Source organism: Phoca vitulina, unplaced genomic scaffold, assembly GCF_004348235.1.
Source record: "Phoca vitulina isolate PV1807 unplaced genomic scaffold, GSC_HSeal_1.0 scaffold12, whole genome shotgun sequence".
NCBI lineage: Eukaryota > Metazoa > Chordata > Mammalia > Carnivora > Phocidae > Phoca > Phoca vitulina.
In genome coordinates this window covers 25,020,118-25,038,307 of record NW_022589715.1, presented here as the reverse complement: position 1 = coordinate 25,038,307, position 18,190 = coordinate 25,020,118, and the positions used below count along the sequence as shown (strand labels likewise).

The window sequence follows — 18,190 nt, the reverse complement described above, 5'->3', positions numbered from 1 at the left end:
CTCTGTACTGAGCTGGCCTGCTGGACAGATAGACTGAAGGGGGCATAAGGGTAGATTTCTCTCTGCTGGGGGAGAGAGCCTCATCTATCCTTCGGTCCTTGTCCTCTTGATCAGAGGAGGCAGTTCGGTAAACGCCCTGCCCACCTGTAGGACCCATCAATGGAGCAGCCCCGCGTCTGCCCTGCGCTCAGGGTGGGTGGGGAGGGCGAGCAAGGGAGGCATTGGTCAAGCGTGGCTTCATCTAATTAGACTTATATTGTATTGTATGGCTGCCTTTGAGGTCTGTGGTCTTCAGAGTCCCTGTCTCACGTAGGACAGTGAATTAGGATGTCCTGGTGACACTTCAAGTCTATACGTCCCCCTGCCTGGCAATGCTGGTAGGCTGCAGCCCACCCCCACCAAGAATCACTGGCCTGGAAGGAGGTGTTGAGCCCCTCAGGTTGACTGGACCAGAAGTTGAGCAGCTCAGGCTCAGGAGCCAGCCATCTGGCCAGGGCCAAAGGACTCTCCCAGTGAGGTGTCCAAGACCAGTCAGGACCTTGGGAAACGGGGCCACAGGGTCACTTAGAGGTCAAAGAAGCCAGAGAATAGGGCGAAAAGAAGTTTCTGGGGGTGGTTGGGAGATTTTCTGGAAGATGGAGAGCTTGAAGGAGGCACTGAGAGATGTGTTAGATTCCGGAAGGTGTACGGGAAGACCATTCAGACCGAGGGAGTGATGAGCAGGCACGGAGCAGGCTGGCACAGACAGGAGTGCTGGGAAGGAGGGGAGGGGATGCTGGAGTCAGTTCTTCATTCAACCATCCACCCACCCATTCATCCCATCGCCATCTCTCCCTCCCCTCAATTACCCATTCAGCATCCTGTAGTTATTGGACAGAGATTTCAGCTGTGGTCCCTGCCTGCAGAGTTGCTGGTTTAACACGCACAGATGGTACGGGGTGGCGTGTCCTTCAGCGGGAGTGAGTCCACTTGCTGTAGAAGCCAGGGGGGTGCTTAGCTTAAGCTCAAGACCCCAGGGAAGATTTCAATGGAGATCTGAAGTCTGAGTGGGAGGTAGCCAGATGAAGCGGGCAGAAGAGGATTTCAGACAGAGGGACCAGCCACTGCGAGCCTCAGAGGTAAAGAGAATGTGTTGCCTCCTGCAACCTGCTAGTGTTCAGAAGGGCCAGTGTTGAGCGTGCGCGGGGAGGTGGCTCATCACTTATCTGGGACACCGGAAGGGAGGGTTATCTAGTGAGAGGCAAGACCAGAGAAGTCAGAAGGAACTGGAAGATGAGGGGCCTTGGAGGCCATGTTAAGGAGTTTGGACTTCATCCTGAGTGGCTGGGGAATGTTTGATGGGTTTTAAACAGAATGACATTCTAGAAAGATCCCCCTTGTCTGCAGAATACAGCATGCATTGGCTCTTGGGAAGGGATTTGCAAAACCACATGCAAGGAGACCACTTAGGGGGGTGCTGGTGAATCCAGGTGAGAGAGGGTGAGGGCGTGAACCGAGGGAAGGAGACAGGTGGATGGGCATGCGAGAAGTTTAGGAGACAGAATCATGAAGGCCAGGTGGTCCATCGGACACGGTGATGAGGGGGAGGAGAGCCAAGTGTGGTGTGGGGCTTTTTAGCTTGATCGTCAAGGTAGATGATGGGGCTGGTTTCTGAGATGACATTGGGAGAGAGCAGGTTTTGAGGGGAAACTTAGAGAATCCAGTTTGGGACCAGTTCAGTATTAGAGGCCAGTAGGGCACATGGGTGAACTGAGCAGTAAGAGGTTGGCAATGTGGGTCTGGGGCTTAGGGGAGATGCCTGGAGGCAGAAATCCCAGGAGAGGGCTGGGCAGAGGAGGAGACTCAGCCAGCAGAGGGTGGAGAGGGGGAAAGGGCAGCGGAGAGGAACCAGAGGGATGGTTTTAGGAAAGAGGCTGAGGTCAGTTGGCAGGAGGCTGCTGAGGGAGTGGGAGAGATGCGAGCCTGCCAGTGGCCTTTGGGCTGAGCTACAAGCAGGTTGTTGACTTTGGACAGAGTTTTCGGGGCACGGGTGCTGGGGGCAGAGCTGAGTGCATTGGGCAGAGGGCCTCGCGGAAGTGAAAGAGGTAGTGGATAGAGGCAGACCTTTTTAGGGAGAGAGGGAAGGGGGAGGGAGATTGCTGGAAGACACAGAGAGCAAGGCAGGGATGGATCCAAGAGACAATCTTTAAATAGGGAAGGAAATGATCCAGCAGATAGTGTGAAGAATTGGGGAGGATGGGACGGGACAGTGTTGGGGAACAAGAGAGGCAGTGATAACTCTGCGGGGCTGGATGGGCAGTGCGGTGTACACAGTGGGGAGGGGGGTGGAGGACTGTGGTGGCAGCTCACAGGCCAGGTGGGGGGGTGGGGGTGGGCTGCAGAGGCAGGGATCCTGGTGACAAATAGCAGGGAGCAAAGGTGTGCCTGGACCCCTGGGGACAGTGAGGTGGACAGAGATGGCTTTGGGATGGAGAATGGTGGCCTCACGCCGTGCCAAGGAAGCTGCCGGTGGACATACCTCTAACCACTGTCTCTGCTTGTTTCTTCCTCCTGCTTCCGCTGGGCCTGGCGTTCCACAGCTGTGTGCACCTGCCTTCTTCCTCCAGGGCCTCCTCCAAACGGTACTGGAGCCTAGCCTTCTCGAGGTTCTTGGTTCTGTCCTCCTCATAAACAGGTTCCTGAAAATGGGGAGCCTGGTCCTCAGCCTGTAGAGAGGAACGTCATCACCATGGAGTTCAACAGAGCTGGGAGGAAAGACGGAACGTGGAAATGAGGGAGAAACAGGAATCAGAGGGACACCGCCCAGAGTTTGGGGGCCTGGAGAGAAATGTTCTGGGTGGGGGAGCTATAGTAATGAGTTTTCCTGGTGGTTCAGGAGAACGGTATAAGCATGTGAGAAAGGTTTGATCTTTCTGCCTCTCTGATCCCTTCTTTGTGCTCCTTTTGGTCCTGGATGTTTGGCCCTGCCCCCCCCCCCCCCACATTGGGCTGGGCATCAGCCTTAAGCAGGCCACGAACAGACCATGAACTTCAGGCAAAACCCTTCTTTTAAAGAGCCCTGTCTCCACCCTCTAGGCCACTGCTTATGGGAACTGTGACGTGCACAGCACCCCCTGGAGTTGTGCCCTGGGGCAGCTCGGCACATGGCCCCTCCTGACAGCACCTGTCTCCCAGCCAGTCTGAAAATGTAGCTGCTTCCTATCCCACATCACCTGCATTGAAGGTGTGGAGGTAGATTAGGAATTCCTTTGCTTTGTGCCCGCGGGGCACGGGGATAGTTAATTACAAAGCCAGTGTTGTTCTGAGAGATGCTTCTGGTGGCTGGGTACCCCTCAAGTCACCCTGGGAGAACGACAACGCTAATGGTAAAAGCAATGGGACCGACAACAATCAGGTCATCCCTGCTGTCACTACAGTTTCCTAAAGCAGCTCCTGGGTGCCAGACACTTTCTGTTTGTTCTCTCACTGACTGTTGGAGTGGGCTCGTGAGGGTATTGTTATCCTGGATCTTCATATGAGGGTAATGAGTCACAGACGTTGAATAATTTGCCCAAGGTCAAACAGCTAGAAAGCAGCAGGGCTGGAACTAGAACTGAGGTCTGTCTGATTCTAGAAATGAGCTTCTTACCGCTGCAGGTCAGGGAAGTGTAGTGTCATCAGTGTGTCGCTGGGCAGGAGTGACAGCTGGGGTTGGTTGTGAAGTGATTCATGGAGGCAGGAGGAAGCCAATGTGTGTCAGTGCTCCAGCTGCTCCCGCCATCTACGTCAGAGCATTTGTACATGGATGCACCATCATTTGAGAAGGAGCCCAAAGCAAATCACTTGGAGAATTAATCCACTGATTCCAGTGTTTATTAAATGAGATTACACAAGGCAAGCTCTGTAAAGTATCCAACATAGCCCTTTTATTTACAGTCAACATTTCCCGAGTGTCAGGGCCTGCTTGTATGGACGTGTGGGTTGTGCACTGCACAAGGGCTCTGTGTCTAAGGGGAGGCAATTACCAGCGCAGACATCATATATTTGTTTTTATTATAACAATTTTCCAGTAGGTGGCAGTAAAGTGTCTTGTTCTAATAAACTAGTAAAATATGACGATTTTCTGACGTGGAAGTAAAGAGTCTTCAGGAAGGGACGTCTTTCTTTAATTGCCACAAAGGTGCCACATGGGCTAGTAGAGCTGTTGTGGGTTCACGTGAACCAGGCATTCTTCTGAGTGTTAGTATCAACTTCTTCAAGCCTCACACTAATCTTGAGAGGTTGGCAACTTTGAATAACCATTTTATAGGTGAAAAAACTGAGCCACCGGGAGATGAAATAATGTACCTAACTCAGCAGCTGGTGGAGTAGAGCCTGTGCTCCTAACCACTGTGAGACTTGGTAGTTGCTCGAGCCACAGCGGCACCTGCCTGCCTTGCCCCAGCTGCTTCCCTGCGTGTTTCCTTGTGATCGTTGGGGGTTCTTGCCCTGGTCTTTCTGGCAGACCCTCGGTAGGCAGAGTTGATACACACTGCTCTCATCTTCGGTGTGTGGTGGTGAAGGAACCTCCCCAGTGGCTCCCTTTAGTGCCTACGGACGACGGGCACTTAAATCCTCTTCTCCTATTTGTACATTTTCTTTCTGGCTAACAGCAGGTGTTCTGTCTTCATGGTGGACAGATGTGAGAGGTGAGGGTTTGGGGCTGGCAGGTGCCTGGGCGTGGTGTGGGGGATGGAGATGGGGCACCAGAGTGGATGGTAGGTCGGGAGGGTCTGAGCCTGGAGGCAGGAGAACCAGGCTAGGGGGAGGGTATGTGGTCTTCTCTGGGACCAAGCGGGGCTGGAGTGGGCGTGCTAGGATGCAAGTGGGCAGTGTGTGTATGTGTCTGTGTGGGGGAGGGGGATGGGGAGACCCTGAGCAGCTCACTGGTGCCTCAGAGCCTGTATTTGGAGGAGGGGTTCATGTGAAACAAGGTGACCTGAGTCCCAGGCCAAGGTGCTCAGATGGTGATGCCGGACAAGATGGTGCCTGGCAGAAACTGACTTCGTTTTCTCATTTTTGCCTGCCTGCCTGCCCACTCCTGTGCCTTTGACTCTCTGTTTCCTTCTCTCCACACATGTCCTTCTTTCTGCCCCGACTGTCCTGCCCTTTTTTCATCTCTCTGCCTTGGTCTTCCTGCCACTGTTGTCTCTGTCCTGCCTGTCACGCCCCTGCAGTCGGAGGACACAGACCTGCCCTACCCACCACCTCAGAGGGAGGCCAACATCTACATGGTTCCCCAGAACATCAAGCCGGTTCTCCAGCGTACTGCCATAGAGGTGAGCCTGGCTCTGGGGTGGGGTGGGGGTGGGGTGGGGAGGCAGCCTGGCCCTTCCCGTTCCTGGCCCCGGCTTTTCCTGGGGCCTGGGGCCTTCCCAGCCACTCGCCTCACTCTGTGTCCCTAGATCCTGGCGTGGGGCCTGCGGAACATGAAGAGTTACCAGCTGGCCAGCATCTCCTCCCCCAGCCTCGTGGTGGAGTGCGGGGGCCAGACAGTGCAGTCCTGTGTCATCAAGAACCTCCGGAAGAACCCCAACTTCGACATCTGCACCCTCTTCATGGAAGTGGTAAGCCTGACCTCCCTGCTGTCCCCTTCCAGGCTCCCGGTGCCTAGAATGTCCTCAGGGCTCCAGGCAGCTTCCTGTGGGATCCTGGCTAGGTCATGGCATCTTTCCCACCTCATTTGTCTGTGGAAGTGGGGAAGCAGTGCTCACCCTCTCCTCACTGGAAGAGTGGAAGCCTGTGAGCAGCACAAATGGGGTCAGCTTGCTCCTTCCTACCCAGATACCGAGTGCACAGAAGTCCCAAGGACCCACCCTTCCCTACCAGGGCAGTCCTCAGCCCCCTGGAGCTCTACCCAGGGGCCCACCAGGGCTCTGACCTTCTGCAGTTCCTCCAAACCTTCCCTGACTGGGTCCTCCTCCAGCCTCGCTGTGGGCTCACCCCCAAGGCCCGCAGGCCCCCAGCCCTCTGCAGCTCCCTGGGCTGCCTGGGCCTAGTGGCCGGAGTAAGGCAAGTCTGAGGAAAGGAAAATGGTTTGCAAGATGAAAGCGCTATAGAAATTCCAGGCCCAGTGGCTGTCAACAGGAGCCTCCTCTTGGCTGAGCCAAAGCCGCCACCGAAGGAGAGCATATAAATTATTTCAAGTTGTGTTCAAAGTGCTTTTGGGGCTGGGGTTGGGAGGAGAAGAATCTGGGTCTGTAAGCCAACTCTTGAGTATCCACTTGGGGGGGACTGTCTGCAAGAAATGTTGAGACCTGGGCCAACTTCTCCCTTCTTCCCCTCCCCAGCCAGTGAGGGTTCAGGGAAAGTAGAGTTGTTTTAGCTTCAGGCTGAGCTGGATATGTTTGGAAGGTAAAGCTGTGGGGAAAAAGTCAGCCTCTGCATACAGCATTCAAGAGGCAGACTGAAAAGGTGTGTGTCTTCTCCTCCCCTGGCCAGTGCCTGGGTTCAGGCAACCACCACTTTGGATTTATGGCTCTTGAGGGTTATGTGCAGGTTTATAGTCATTCTTCGCTTCTTGAACTTGTTCTGTGAAGGAGAGCACCCCCCCACCCCGAAGCCTCCCAGAGATGGGTTCAGGCCACCGCCCAGAGCTTCCCTCCCACTCTGCCCAGATGCTGCCCAGGGAGGACCTCTACTGTCCCCCCATCGTGATCAAGGTCATTGATAACCGCCAGTTTGGCCGTCGGCCTATGGTGGGCCAGTGTACCATCCGCTCCCTGGAGAGATTCATGTGTGACCTGTACTCCGAGGAGAGTCCGTCCCCACAGGGCGGCCCAGGTAGGGTGTGGGGCTGTTGAGGGAGAGGGCCAGGGCAGAGGGGCTGAGGCAGGTGGGGCTTCCCAGGTGAGAAGTGCCCGGAAGCCCTCCTCTTACCAGAACCTGAGCGAGAAGTGGTTTCTGCTCAAGTGACCAGGACCAGGAGGGTGGGAATCTTGCCTTCCTCAGGGCATCACCTCGCTTGGGGCTACTGAGAGGCCAGGGCTGCTGTGGGAGGATGTGGGGGAAGACTTGAGGGAGAGAGAAAGGCAGGGATTCCATGGGATGAGGAGGGAGAGAGAGAACTGGGGAGACAGAGAATGTGAGAAAAAGATGGGAGAGACAGAGGCGGGAGAGGGAAGAACTAGGTGGGAAGAGAAGGACACAGATTGAGAAGTGTGGAAGGCTGAGGGCCTCTTGTCTCAGTATCCCTGCTGAGTCTTATGGCTGGAGAGGGGCGAGGGCCCCTGAGGGAGCCCCTCTCGGGCCTGGATACCACTCTTCCCTACAGATGATGTGAGTTTACTCAGTCCTGGGGAAGATGTGCTCATTGACATCGATGACAAGGAACCCCTCATCCCTGTGCAGGTAAGACGAGCACTGGGTCCCCGAAAGAGACTCGGGCTCTGCTGGCCTTGGCTGCCCCTCCCCCTTCCTCATCTCTCCCACTCCTCCTCCCTTCCCTTCCTTATCACAGGGCCTCTATAAGACATCTCCCTCGTACCCTGGGGGCTGGATACCGTATAGGTGGAGGGACCCAGATGGGAGCTTTCAGTCTGGTCAGGAGTGGGGTGGAGGGGTTGGGGGAAGGCTGTGTGTGGTGCCTGGGCAAGACCCAATCATTTTCCCCAAAGCATGTGAAAAAAAAATGGGCCCTCTGCTTAGGGGGCTGTGTTGAAAGCTCCCCCTGACAATTACTCAGGAAATCATGGTGGGGGCCGCAAATGAGAGAGAAGGAAGACAGGGGAGAGAGTGAGCAGGCAGTCTTGGGGGTGCTCTAGCCCCGTTGCCTTACCCCAGCCAGAACCCTGCTTAGGGGTAGATTCATCTATAGGCTCATGTGTGGGGGCACCTTGGAAGCAGCTGAAAAGGAGAGATCTGTGTCCAAGCCAATAGTCCCTCTTGCCCCATTCCCTCCGCCTCCAGGAAAAGAAAGGGTGAGGGGCAGGAGGGGGATCTTATTCCAAGGGAATCCAACCCTGCAGACAGGTAAGAGGCATCCCTTTGCTATGTAGTCGGCAACCGAGGGCCAGCTGCTGACCCAGACTCCAATGCCGAACAGCATGGCAGGGGGTCTGTGACATCTCTTAGTGAGCAGGGAGCACTCTCCCCGCCTTGGGCCCTGCGCTGCCTAGTTCCTGTAGGGCCAAGATCACCCAGTCCTTCCCTCGGTGGAGATGGCCTCACAGTGAGCACCAGACTTGACCTGCTACCTCTTCTAGGTTGTCACCCTCCTCTTGGCTTTGCGTGATGCTGGTCACCGGTCGCACCCCTGGCGCTGGGGCTCCCAGAGCTTCCCTGCTGCCCAGAGGCAGGGCCTCCAGCCAGTGTAGACAATGCGTGTGTCCTTAGGCTCTTGGCCTCTTTATTGACCCAGGGATGGTGTCCCACTTCAGGAGGTTCTGTTTTCTTTAAACCACCAAACAAGTATCGGCCTCAGGAGCAAGAGAACGCACTGGGGTGCTAAGTCGGGCTCAGGATCCTCAAAGCTCTCCTGGAGATGTGTTTACAGGGCTTCCTTCTAACATTTAAGACTGATTTCTGGTTTTTTTTTTGCTTGTGCATCTTTCACCTTTGTGCCACTTCCAAGGGAACATCTCTGGTGTGGGCCTAGCTGCTGCTGAGACAAGAGGCTTGCTCTGTAGTTTCTCTGATGCTAAGAGTCCTCAGAAGCCCCACGCTCTCCATCTCTCCCACCTCCGTGACTCTCTGGGGTTCTGTCCACCATCCTTTCTGCTGGGGACACCTTCTGGTCTATTCCTAGTCATTCTTTAAGACTCAACTTAGCTGTGGTCACCTCCTCCCAGGATTCGTCCCTGGCTCCCTCCCTTCTCCTGCAAGTCCTGTCTATATCTTGGTCACTGCCCTTGCTTTAGGTCCTGAATGTCTCTGCAAATGTCAGCCACCTTCCCCAGACCAGGCTCAGGACAGTCACTGGGTACACTCCTTTTGTGTCTTCAATGCCCAGCACAGGACTGGTTTAAAGGAGGTGTTCAGTGAAGTCTATCTGGATGGGTGGGTGTGTGGGTGGGTGGACAGATGGATGGATGATGGATGGATGGATGGATGGATGGATGACCTGCCTACTCTCTGTATGGGTCTAAGAAGGAGCTTCTCTAGACTGGGAAAATCCAAGTGGAAATTCTGGATGGTCCTACCCAGGCTTCAGCCATGTTCAATACTAGTGCCTTCTGGCCTGGTGGCTGTTTGTAGCTGAATTAGGCAGATAATTAGCCCCAAACTCCAGTCTGCCCAATCCTGGCTCCTGTTTCCCACCCCCTCAATGGGCTGTCTGAGTCTATGCAGGGAAGTGCAGGGCTTGCCCAGCAGGATTTCCGTTCTCTGTGTGTGCTGCCCTCAAAATGTCTACAGACTCAGATGGGGCGGCGGGGGGAGACTATTTTGAATCCTGCCGGCTACAAGCACAGCCAGGGGTGGACGGTGAGGAGGCCCGGCCTGGACACCCTCCCGGCGCTGACATGAGTGAACCGGGGCTGGGCTCTGAGCCAGTGCAGGGTCTGCGCTCTTTGTGGGAGCACATGGCCACTCTGGCTAGAGCTGCTGGCCAGCCAAAGGGTGAGGAGCTGGGATCTGGGCTCCTGGCGGTGTGGCCACATGTGGAGGGGCTGGGCTCACAGGGCCTCAGAGGTGGGCCAGGAGAAGGAGGAAGTGAGATCTGCCTGCTCTGATGGAGGAGGCTTGGACCCTGCCCTCATGGAGCTCCCTGTCTGATTGAGGAGGCAGAGCCCTTCTCCCAAGGAACCCTGAGGCCAGGAGGGAGCCCTGGGCCGGTCTCCGGGAAGCCCTGGCCTGATGGTGTCTGATGGGGGACTTGGGGAAAACCAATTTTGTATTGTGTTTTCCTCTGAGATCCAGCGATCATATTTGGTTGGTCAGGAAATCTTTTGCTCCCTCCGTCTCTCCTGCACACCACTCGGCACTTGGGAGGACCAGGCATTCTGAGGCAGATCCCGGAGGCAATGGGCACCAGTTCCAAATGGTTTGCCAGATAATTCTGGCTGGGCTCATAGCCCTTCTCCCCTCCCCCAGTTAAAGTAGAAGTCCCTGCCCTCTGGGGACTGGAGGGATGGGAAGTCCGGCAGAATCTGGATTTTGCCTGCTTCCTGTTTGTCCACCCCGTGTTTCTCAGCAGCCTGTTTCATGCTCATGGTGATGTGGTCTCCCCTGCTGAGCTCACTAGGTCCTGGCTGCAGACCCAGCTGAGGACTCCTCCCTAGCCTCAAACATGCTCTTGCCAGATCTGGCTTTGGTCTTAGTCCCTCCTGTCTCCTTCCTCAGTGGTACTTCCTCTCTGCTGATGAACCTCCTTACCATCACTGGCTCAGTTCCTGGGAGGACTCTGCCACACATTAGAAATGTCATCTCAGACTCTTTGCCGATGTTGTCATTGGGCTGACATGGCAGAGAGTTTTTCAGGTTTCTAGAAATGTTTGGTTTCTCTCAGGAGCAGCCAATTCTAGAGATGGTCCAAAATGCATGTATAAGCAGATCTGTCCACTCGGCCTTGTGGAGCTTCTAGGTAGGCAGGCATGTTGGGGTGAGGAGACCCCATGGAGGTGGGTGCCTGGCTTCTTGAACTCTTTTCTGGTGATCAGGGCCTGGAGGAGATAGGCTGACATGAATTAACTCCACAGTTTATTCTTGGTCTGTGCGGCTCTCCTTTGTGTAGATTTTAGACCCGTAGCCTGGGGGTGGGGTGGTGTGTACGCGTGTCCAGAGTGTGTGTGAGAGGTGGGGGAGCTGGGGGGCAGGTGTGTGGGCAGGCTCCCAAGGGTGTGTCTAGACTCAGTAGGTGGTGTTGTAGGAATCATGGCCTTGACTTTTAACATTCTGAGGGCAGGCCTGGGTATGTCCCCAAAGAGGGGGCACAGAGCTTATTTCATTCCATTTAATGCTCTGCTTTAAAAAAGGATATATTAATTTTTCTCTGGCTATAAATACATGTTAATTATATAAAATTTGGAAGATGTAGGATAATTATGACAAATAGGCATCACCTCCAACCAAGGACACAATCGGAATGAACGGCTACCAACATATCCTTCTCCATCTTTTCCTCCACCCCGCTCCTGGGCTTCTCTTTCTGTCTCTGACCCCTAATCAGACTCCATTTCTCTCTTTAAAATATAGTTGGGGTCTCTGTTTACTAATCTGCGTCTTCATTGAGCTGGTTCTTCATGTTCTGATTATGAAGTGGTGGAGAGAAAGAGTGTGCAGGACACACACAGAGCATACTCCCCCTCATCTCCTACTGAGGGTCCAGAAGCTCAGAGTAGAGGCGGTGCCCCTGCCCACCCCGCCCATCTCCCACTGTGCAGGCACTGAGATGCCCCTGGAGTCACCTGGTCATGAGTGACTCTTGCCTATCATTCTGTGAGCCCACCCTGGGTAGGGGGGGCTCCCCTGTAAGTCTCCAGAGAAGGAGAATTTCTGGGTCTGGGGGTGGGGACCATATGCATGGTGAAGAGAGATAAAGAGGAGAACACCTTGAAATTTTCACCCTGGTTGGGAGAGATGAGAGGTGTGTTGCTGATCTTACATGAGATGCTTTATCAGCCAGGGACAAAGATCAGGGACTCTCTTGGCCCATGTGGGTCAGAATGGGCTAAGTGATCAGGAAGGCTTCGGGGGGGTGGCTGGCCTCAAAGGCCGGTGGGGTCAGAACAGCAGAGGGGAGAGGAGGGTTTTCCTGGTGGGCAAAGTAGTGGGAGCATGGGCTTGGCAGTGGGACTGCGTGTGTGAGTGTGTGTGCATGCGCGTGTGTATGTGCGTGTGCGTGTGTGCATGCGTATGAGGTGGGCAGGTACTGGGGGAAATGCAGGCTGGCATGGAGAAGACATCAGGAGGCGTGAAGCCTGCTCCCTACACTGTGGGGTGGGGTGCTGAGGCTGGCCGCCCCCCCGGCTCCCGGGCTGGGGCTCATTTGGAGGCCGCTGCCCCACTTCTAGTCTCTGGGACGCCGTGAAGGTGGCAACGTGCTCCCAGAACTGGAGCAGCAAATTATGCCCGAGTCCCAAAGGGGAACGTGTAATTTCGGAAGCCGGACCAGATCTTTGGAGCACTGTGTTTAGCTTTATTTTTTCTCCCTTTTGCTCTGGTGAACTGCCGGTTTCCCTCTCACCTTTCTAAAAACAAACTGTATTAAAAATAACAAGAAGGCTTCTGTGAGGTTCAGGATGAGAACGGGAGGGGCAGAGGCGGCCGGCGGGGGTGGGGGGGGGGTTGTGTGGAGTTCATCCAGTCTCTGCCAGGGGTCACACCACATCCACCAACACATGTGGCCAGCCCCCCCGGCACCATCCAGTGGCCTGGCCTGCTGCCCACTGGCCTTTGCCCGTGCTTCTGGCTCTGAGCAGCCGTAAGGCTGGTCTGGGGGAGGTTAGGATCTCCTCAGTGACTCCCCCTTCACAGGGCAGGGATGGGTCTTTGGGTTCCAAGACTCCCCTCTGGGTCCCAGCAGACTGCCTCCTGCCCTTCCTGAGCCCTTTCTGACCCCCAGGTGAGTGTGTCTCCCAGGTTCTTCCTGTCAAGGAGAGGACAGCCACCTGTGGAGTCTTCCAGAGCCCCCTACTCGGGGTTCAAAGGCAGACAGGGTCTAACCCTGGGAGTCTGTGTCCTGGCAAGTGTCCTCAGCCCTCCAGCCTTATTTGCTTGCTGCCCAGTGCCTGCCTTCCCGAGCCATTTGCTTTCTCGGCTGTGCCATAGTTTATTCCTCTACTCCTTTGCACTTGTTATCTCCTCTGCCTGGAATGCATCTCCTGGTTTTGTCTGCCTAGACAGGTACTCATCCACCCAGAGCGCTGTCACCTTCTCTGGGACCATTATAGTGGTCTCTGAAAAAGTCACCTGTCTCCAGTCCTGACTCCTGAGGCTCTTTGGACCCTGCAGCCCAGGGATTCACCCTATAAAGTACTGAGTCGCAGGACCAGAAGACGGCAGGCAAGGATCTGATGCCAGAGAAGGATGCAGGAAGTTTTCTCTAGGATAGCAAAGGCGTGTTGGGCTATAACACTCTCAGAGTCCCCCCTTTTACAGGCTTGGGGGAAGCCGTAGGATGCCCTGGTTCCTGTCTTTGAAGAGAAAAGGCTCAGAAACCAGACTTTGGAACTGTGCCCAAGCAGGGGTTGGTGTGGCCCAGCTGTTAGAAGAAACCACCAGGGACGATGGGGAGCTTGGAGTACATCTGAGACGGGGAGGTCTGAGTAGGGAGGGCATGTGAGAATGGCATTGAGTGAGTGGTGCCAAGGGCAGTGAGAAAGCGGGCGAGAGGGAGCACTGGCCGAGCCCCTTGCACGTGCCTCAGCCGTGCTAGCTGCGCGTGGCCTTCATCTCCTCCACACTCACTGTGGCCCTGGGAACCGGGCTTTGCACCTGTTCTCTGGATGGGGATGCTGACTCCGAGAGGTCAGGGGGCTTGACCAAGGTCACACAGCCAGCTGATAGAGCAGTGGGGCCAGGATTTAGACCAGTCTTACCTAACTCCAAAACACGTGTTCCTCCCACAGCTTCTATAGCCTCCCTGGTTGGAGCTCTCCTTCCTCGGGGCTGTCCAGTCTTCCCTGAAGTGGTTTCTCTAGTCCTGTTGCTAACCAGCGTGTTTAATTTGTAGCTTGCAGACGGTCTGTTGGGCCCTGCCCCCACTAACATGGCATCTTCTCCATCCAGTCTTCATGTATGTATTGTTTACCTATTTGTGGGCTCTTTGATTTCCCTGGGGGGTTGGGGGTGGGGGTAGGGAGTTAAGGAAGGGAACGGAGGAAGGGGAGTGGGAGGGGAAGAAAGGAAGTACATTTGACCCTAGAACATGGGGGTTAGGGGCACCAGCCCCCGCACGATAGTAAATTCACAGATAACTTCTGACTCCTTAAAACCTTGACTACTAATAGCCTACTGTTGACAGGAAGCCTTACTGATAACATAAATAGTCAATAAACACGTATTTTGTATGTTTTGTGTATTACATACTGTATTCTTACAATAAAGTAAGCTAGAGAAAAGAAAATGCTGTTAGGAAAATGATCAGGAAGAGAAAATACATTTACAACACTGTATTGTATTTATTGGAAAAATCTGTGTCTTAGTGGACCCATGCTGCTCAAACCCATGTTGTTTGGGATCAACTGTATTTCCTGAGATCCAGCAGAAAACACTGACCTGTCCTGTGTCTTGGAGGAGGGGTGGGGAGCCAGCTCGGGGAAGATTCTCAGAAATAGACAGCACTGAGTTACCTCTTAGTGCATCTTGCGGGTTTTACCTAATCCTGGGATTTACCTTAATCCTGTTTACCGGCATGAGGACCAGAGGGTTGGTGGGGTTGCATGGGCCAGTGGAAACAGGGAAGTCTCTAGATTAGATCTGGACCGCTGGGACGTGGGACCCAAGAAGCTTCTGTGGGCAATGGCAGGTTGATTTTCTCTGTCCCTCCCAGAGGCATGAAAAGTGTGTTGACTGAGGAACCTTGGTAGTCTTGAGCAGATTCTGAGAGGTTTGCCGGGGCGCACAGTCTGCAACTGGGCTGATTTTCTTGATGTTATCTTTAGTGGGTCCCTCAGGGAAGATGACTTGGTGTTTAGCCTTCACCACATCCTCGTGAAGTCCCACGCTGAGAGCCCTTGAGCTGCTGGGGGAGCCCTAAGAGATAACACCTGCCAACAGTTAAATTCTGTTCATGGTGCAGGGGGAGGCATTGCTGTATTGGCGTCTTATGGATTTCTAGGAAGAGGCAATGTATATTTTTAATTTTTTCTGATTTACCCGTTGTAGAAAATATAGAAAACACAACACAGGGTAAAGCAGAAAGTGAAAACCACCTGTATTCCTACCAGTTGGAGACAAACACTGTTAAGATTTTGATGTGCTTTACATTTTTAGATATCTTTTATGCATGTGTGCATCCTTTTGTTTAAAAACAAAATTGGAATCATATTGTACTTTTTTATAATCTGTATTTTCCTTTATTTAAATGTATATTGTGGATGTTTTTCCATATCTTTATATTCTTTAAAAACGTGGTTGCATGTCATTCCATTATATGAACATCCATAAAGTTTTAACTACTCCCCTATCATTGGACATTAATGATACTAATTTCCACTAATGTCTTTTATTTTGTTTCTTAGAGGAGTTATTTTTGTTTACCTTAAATAGGTCCAGCCCATTTAATGTTTAGTCCTAGGCATTTTATAGCCTTTGTTGCTATCTACATGGAATATCTTTTTTTTTTTTTTTTTTTTTTTAGTGATTTGGTCTAATTGCTTATTGTTCGAATATAGGGAAACAATATTTTGTATATTTACTTTGAAACAGACTCTTTAGTAAGCTCCTTTATTAGTTCTGAGAGTTGTTCATTGATTCTGTTGGGTTTTCCAGGTAGGTAAGATGGTTTCCTTCAAACAGTAATATATATGTCACTATCTTTCTAATAATTATACCTTATTCCTTTTTCCAGAATAACATTTGATAATTGAGCTGCTAGTGAGCAAACATGTTTAGTTACTGATTCTAATGAAAAGCTTCTACCATTTTCCCATTAATTGTGATAATTATTGGTAGTTTCAGATAGATATTCTTGATTTTGTCAAGGTTGTGTCCTTTATTATTAGTTTATTAATAGCTTAAAAATAAGGTATAGGAATTTAATTTTATCTACTGCCATTTGGCATTTCTCAAGATGATTATTTTGTTTTCTATTGTTCTATTTATACAATGTACAATTGTCTTGCATTCCTGGGGTAAACCCAAATTGGTCAATTGGTCATGGTATTATAATTTACTATAATTGAAGTCCTCTTATCCAATGCAATCAAGACAGGTAGTTGGTTGGCTAATTGAAAACGTTGATTGAATGGGGACTGATTAAAAGCCATGCATACACACTGTAAACATTTTATGTCTAACCCTGTCTATGTATCTTCCTCTGCCAATTATTTGATGTTGCCAAGACCTCTTTAAATTTGGATCTGCTATTAGAGTGTCATGTCATCCTTCTGGTATAAGCCACATCCAAAATTATCTATGATTTTTCCTTTAGGTTTATTAAAGTTTGATGAGATCTTAATGATACCTGCAGAAAAATCAGACTGTGGAGTCCTTTTAAAAATTTACGATTCCTCCCTCCCATACCCTTCCTTTAAAAAATCTCACTCATGATTCAACATTTCCATACAACACTCGGTGCTCTTCAAAACAAGTGTGCTCCTTAATCCCCATCATCTATTTGAATTCACCTATTGAATCACTGTATTGTGATTCACCTGAAACTAATGTTATGCTGTATGTTCACTAACTGGAATTTGAATAAAAACTTAAAAATCTCATCCTTAATTTTCATCGGTTAAAAAAATCATTAAATCCATTTTCTAGATGCCCTTTTTAAATTCAATTTGTATATATTTTTGTGATATTGGCTTATTGATCTAATTACCGTGTTAGTACAACTGGCATAAACGGGCTTGGAAACGAACACAGTGACTCTTGTAAGCTGGCAGGTCCTCTATGGGAGCTCTAGTGGCATACCAGCTTTTAGCTGGCTCCGTGCCTTAGATTGTTAGTGGAGAAAATGAATAGCATTTGTTGATTCTGGTGAGCGGCAAGTTTGTGAGAACTTCTAGTCTAGATCATGAGTTAGAGTTGCTCTTACTTACCTAGGATTTTTGTATCTCTATTAATAAGTATCACTTTTAAGTTGTCTCTGTTAGGTTTTGATATCAGAATTATAATAGTTTCATAAAATATTTTTTTGAGGTATTCTCTCTTTTTCTGTGCTCTTGAACAGTCTCTACAGCATGAGAATTACTGTTTCTTAGAGGTTTGAAAATACACTAAAGCCACTCTGAATCTGAATTACACACATGGGAAATTGCACTAAATAAACAGTTTATAGAAAAAAAAATCAATAGTCTTGCTTTATGTATAAAATGTACAGTAATATGAATCAACCTAAATTTGAAAAATGATTAACAATCATGTAACTTAAAAGGTGGTGGCCAAGTGAATTGTATTTATGGTTTAGCTGATAAATAGGATACTTATAATTTTTTTTGAAAATGGTGCCATGTGGGGTGCCTGGGTGGGTCGGTCTGTTAAGCATCAGACTCTTGATTTAGACTCAGGTCATGATCTCAGGGTCATGAGATCAAGCCCTCCATCAGGCTCCATGCTCAGCAGGAATCTGCTTGAAATTCTCTCTCCCTCTTCCCACTCGTGCGCACGTGCGTGCGCTCTCTCTCAAATAAATAAATAAATCTTAAAAACACAAGAAAATGGTGCTATGTTACATGAATTTTGAATTTAGATTTTCAGGAAGGCATATCTTGTATAATTGTATAAGATACATCTACCCTGTCCTTTTTTTTGGTGAAAAGTGGGCCCAGGATCTATTTTGGAAGGGGATTTTTTGTTCACTCTCTACTTCTGTCAATTTGGTAGCTTAGATATTCCCAGATATTGCTTATTACATTAGTATGAATTTGTATATATTACTACAATAAAAGAAAACATTTCTGTATCTGTTCTGTTTTTATCCTCATTCCTAATTTTGTGATTTATGTTATCATTTTTACTTTTATGGTGGTTTTTCATCCAAGGAATCAACTCTTTGAAAATTCTGTTATTAGGTTAGTTTCCTTAATTTCTAGTCATTTTTAAGCCCTCTTCCTCTGAAATTCCTGTTATATATATTTTGGATTTCTTAGGCTATATCTCTCTCTCTCTGTCCCCCCATCTTTGCATTGTTTAAAAATTTTTTAAAAATTTTTTTATTGTTATGTTAATCACCACACATTACATTATTAGTTTTTGATGTAGTGTTCCATGATTCATTGTTTGTGCGTAACACCCAGTGCTCCATGCAGAACGTGCCCTCTTTAATACCCATCATCAGGCTAACCCATCCTCCCACCCCCCTCCCCTCTAGAACCCTCAGTTTGTTTCTCAGAGTCCATAGTCTCTCATGGTTCGTCTCCCCCTCCGATTTCCCCCCTTCATTCTTCCCCTCCTGCTATCTTCTTCTTCTTTTTTCTTAACATATAATGTATTATTTGTTTCAGAGGTACAGGTCTGTGATTCAACAGTCTTGCACAATTCACAGCACTCACCATAGCACATACCCTCCCCCGTGTCTATTAAAAAAATTTTTAAAGGGGATATTAATCTATATTTTTTCCTCAAA

The 18,190-nt window shown here is 50.5% G+C and overlaps 1 protein-coding gene across 15 annotated transcripts in view; it reads left to right on the top strand.

Annotated features, from left to right (window-relative positions):
• DYSF (dysferlin) overlaps positions 1-18,190 on the top strand; it is a 202,959-nt gene that overhangs the window by 133,615 nt on the left and 51,154 nt on the right. For 8 of the 15 annotated variants that reach the window (XM_032410734.1, XM_032410732.1, XM_032410728.1 and 5 more), the window contains 4 exons: positions 5,196-5,297; positions 5,424-5,585; positions 6,636-6,801; positions 7,292-7,368. In XM_032410734.1, the coding sequence (XP_032266625.1) occupies positions 5,196-5,297; positions 5,424-5,585; positions 6,636-6,801; positions 7,292-7,368 (507 nt within the window). Of the gene's footprint in view, positions 1-2,579; positions 2,622-5,195; positions 5,298-5,423; positions 5,586-6,635; positions 6,802-7,291; positions 7,369-13,630; positions 13,694-18,190 lie in introns of all 15 variants that reach the window. The other 7 variants (XM_032410730.1, XM_032410725.1, XM_032410721.1 and 4 more) reach the window with 2 other exon arrangements.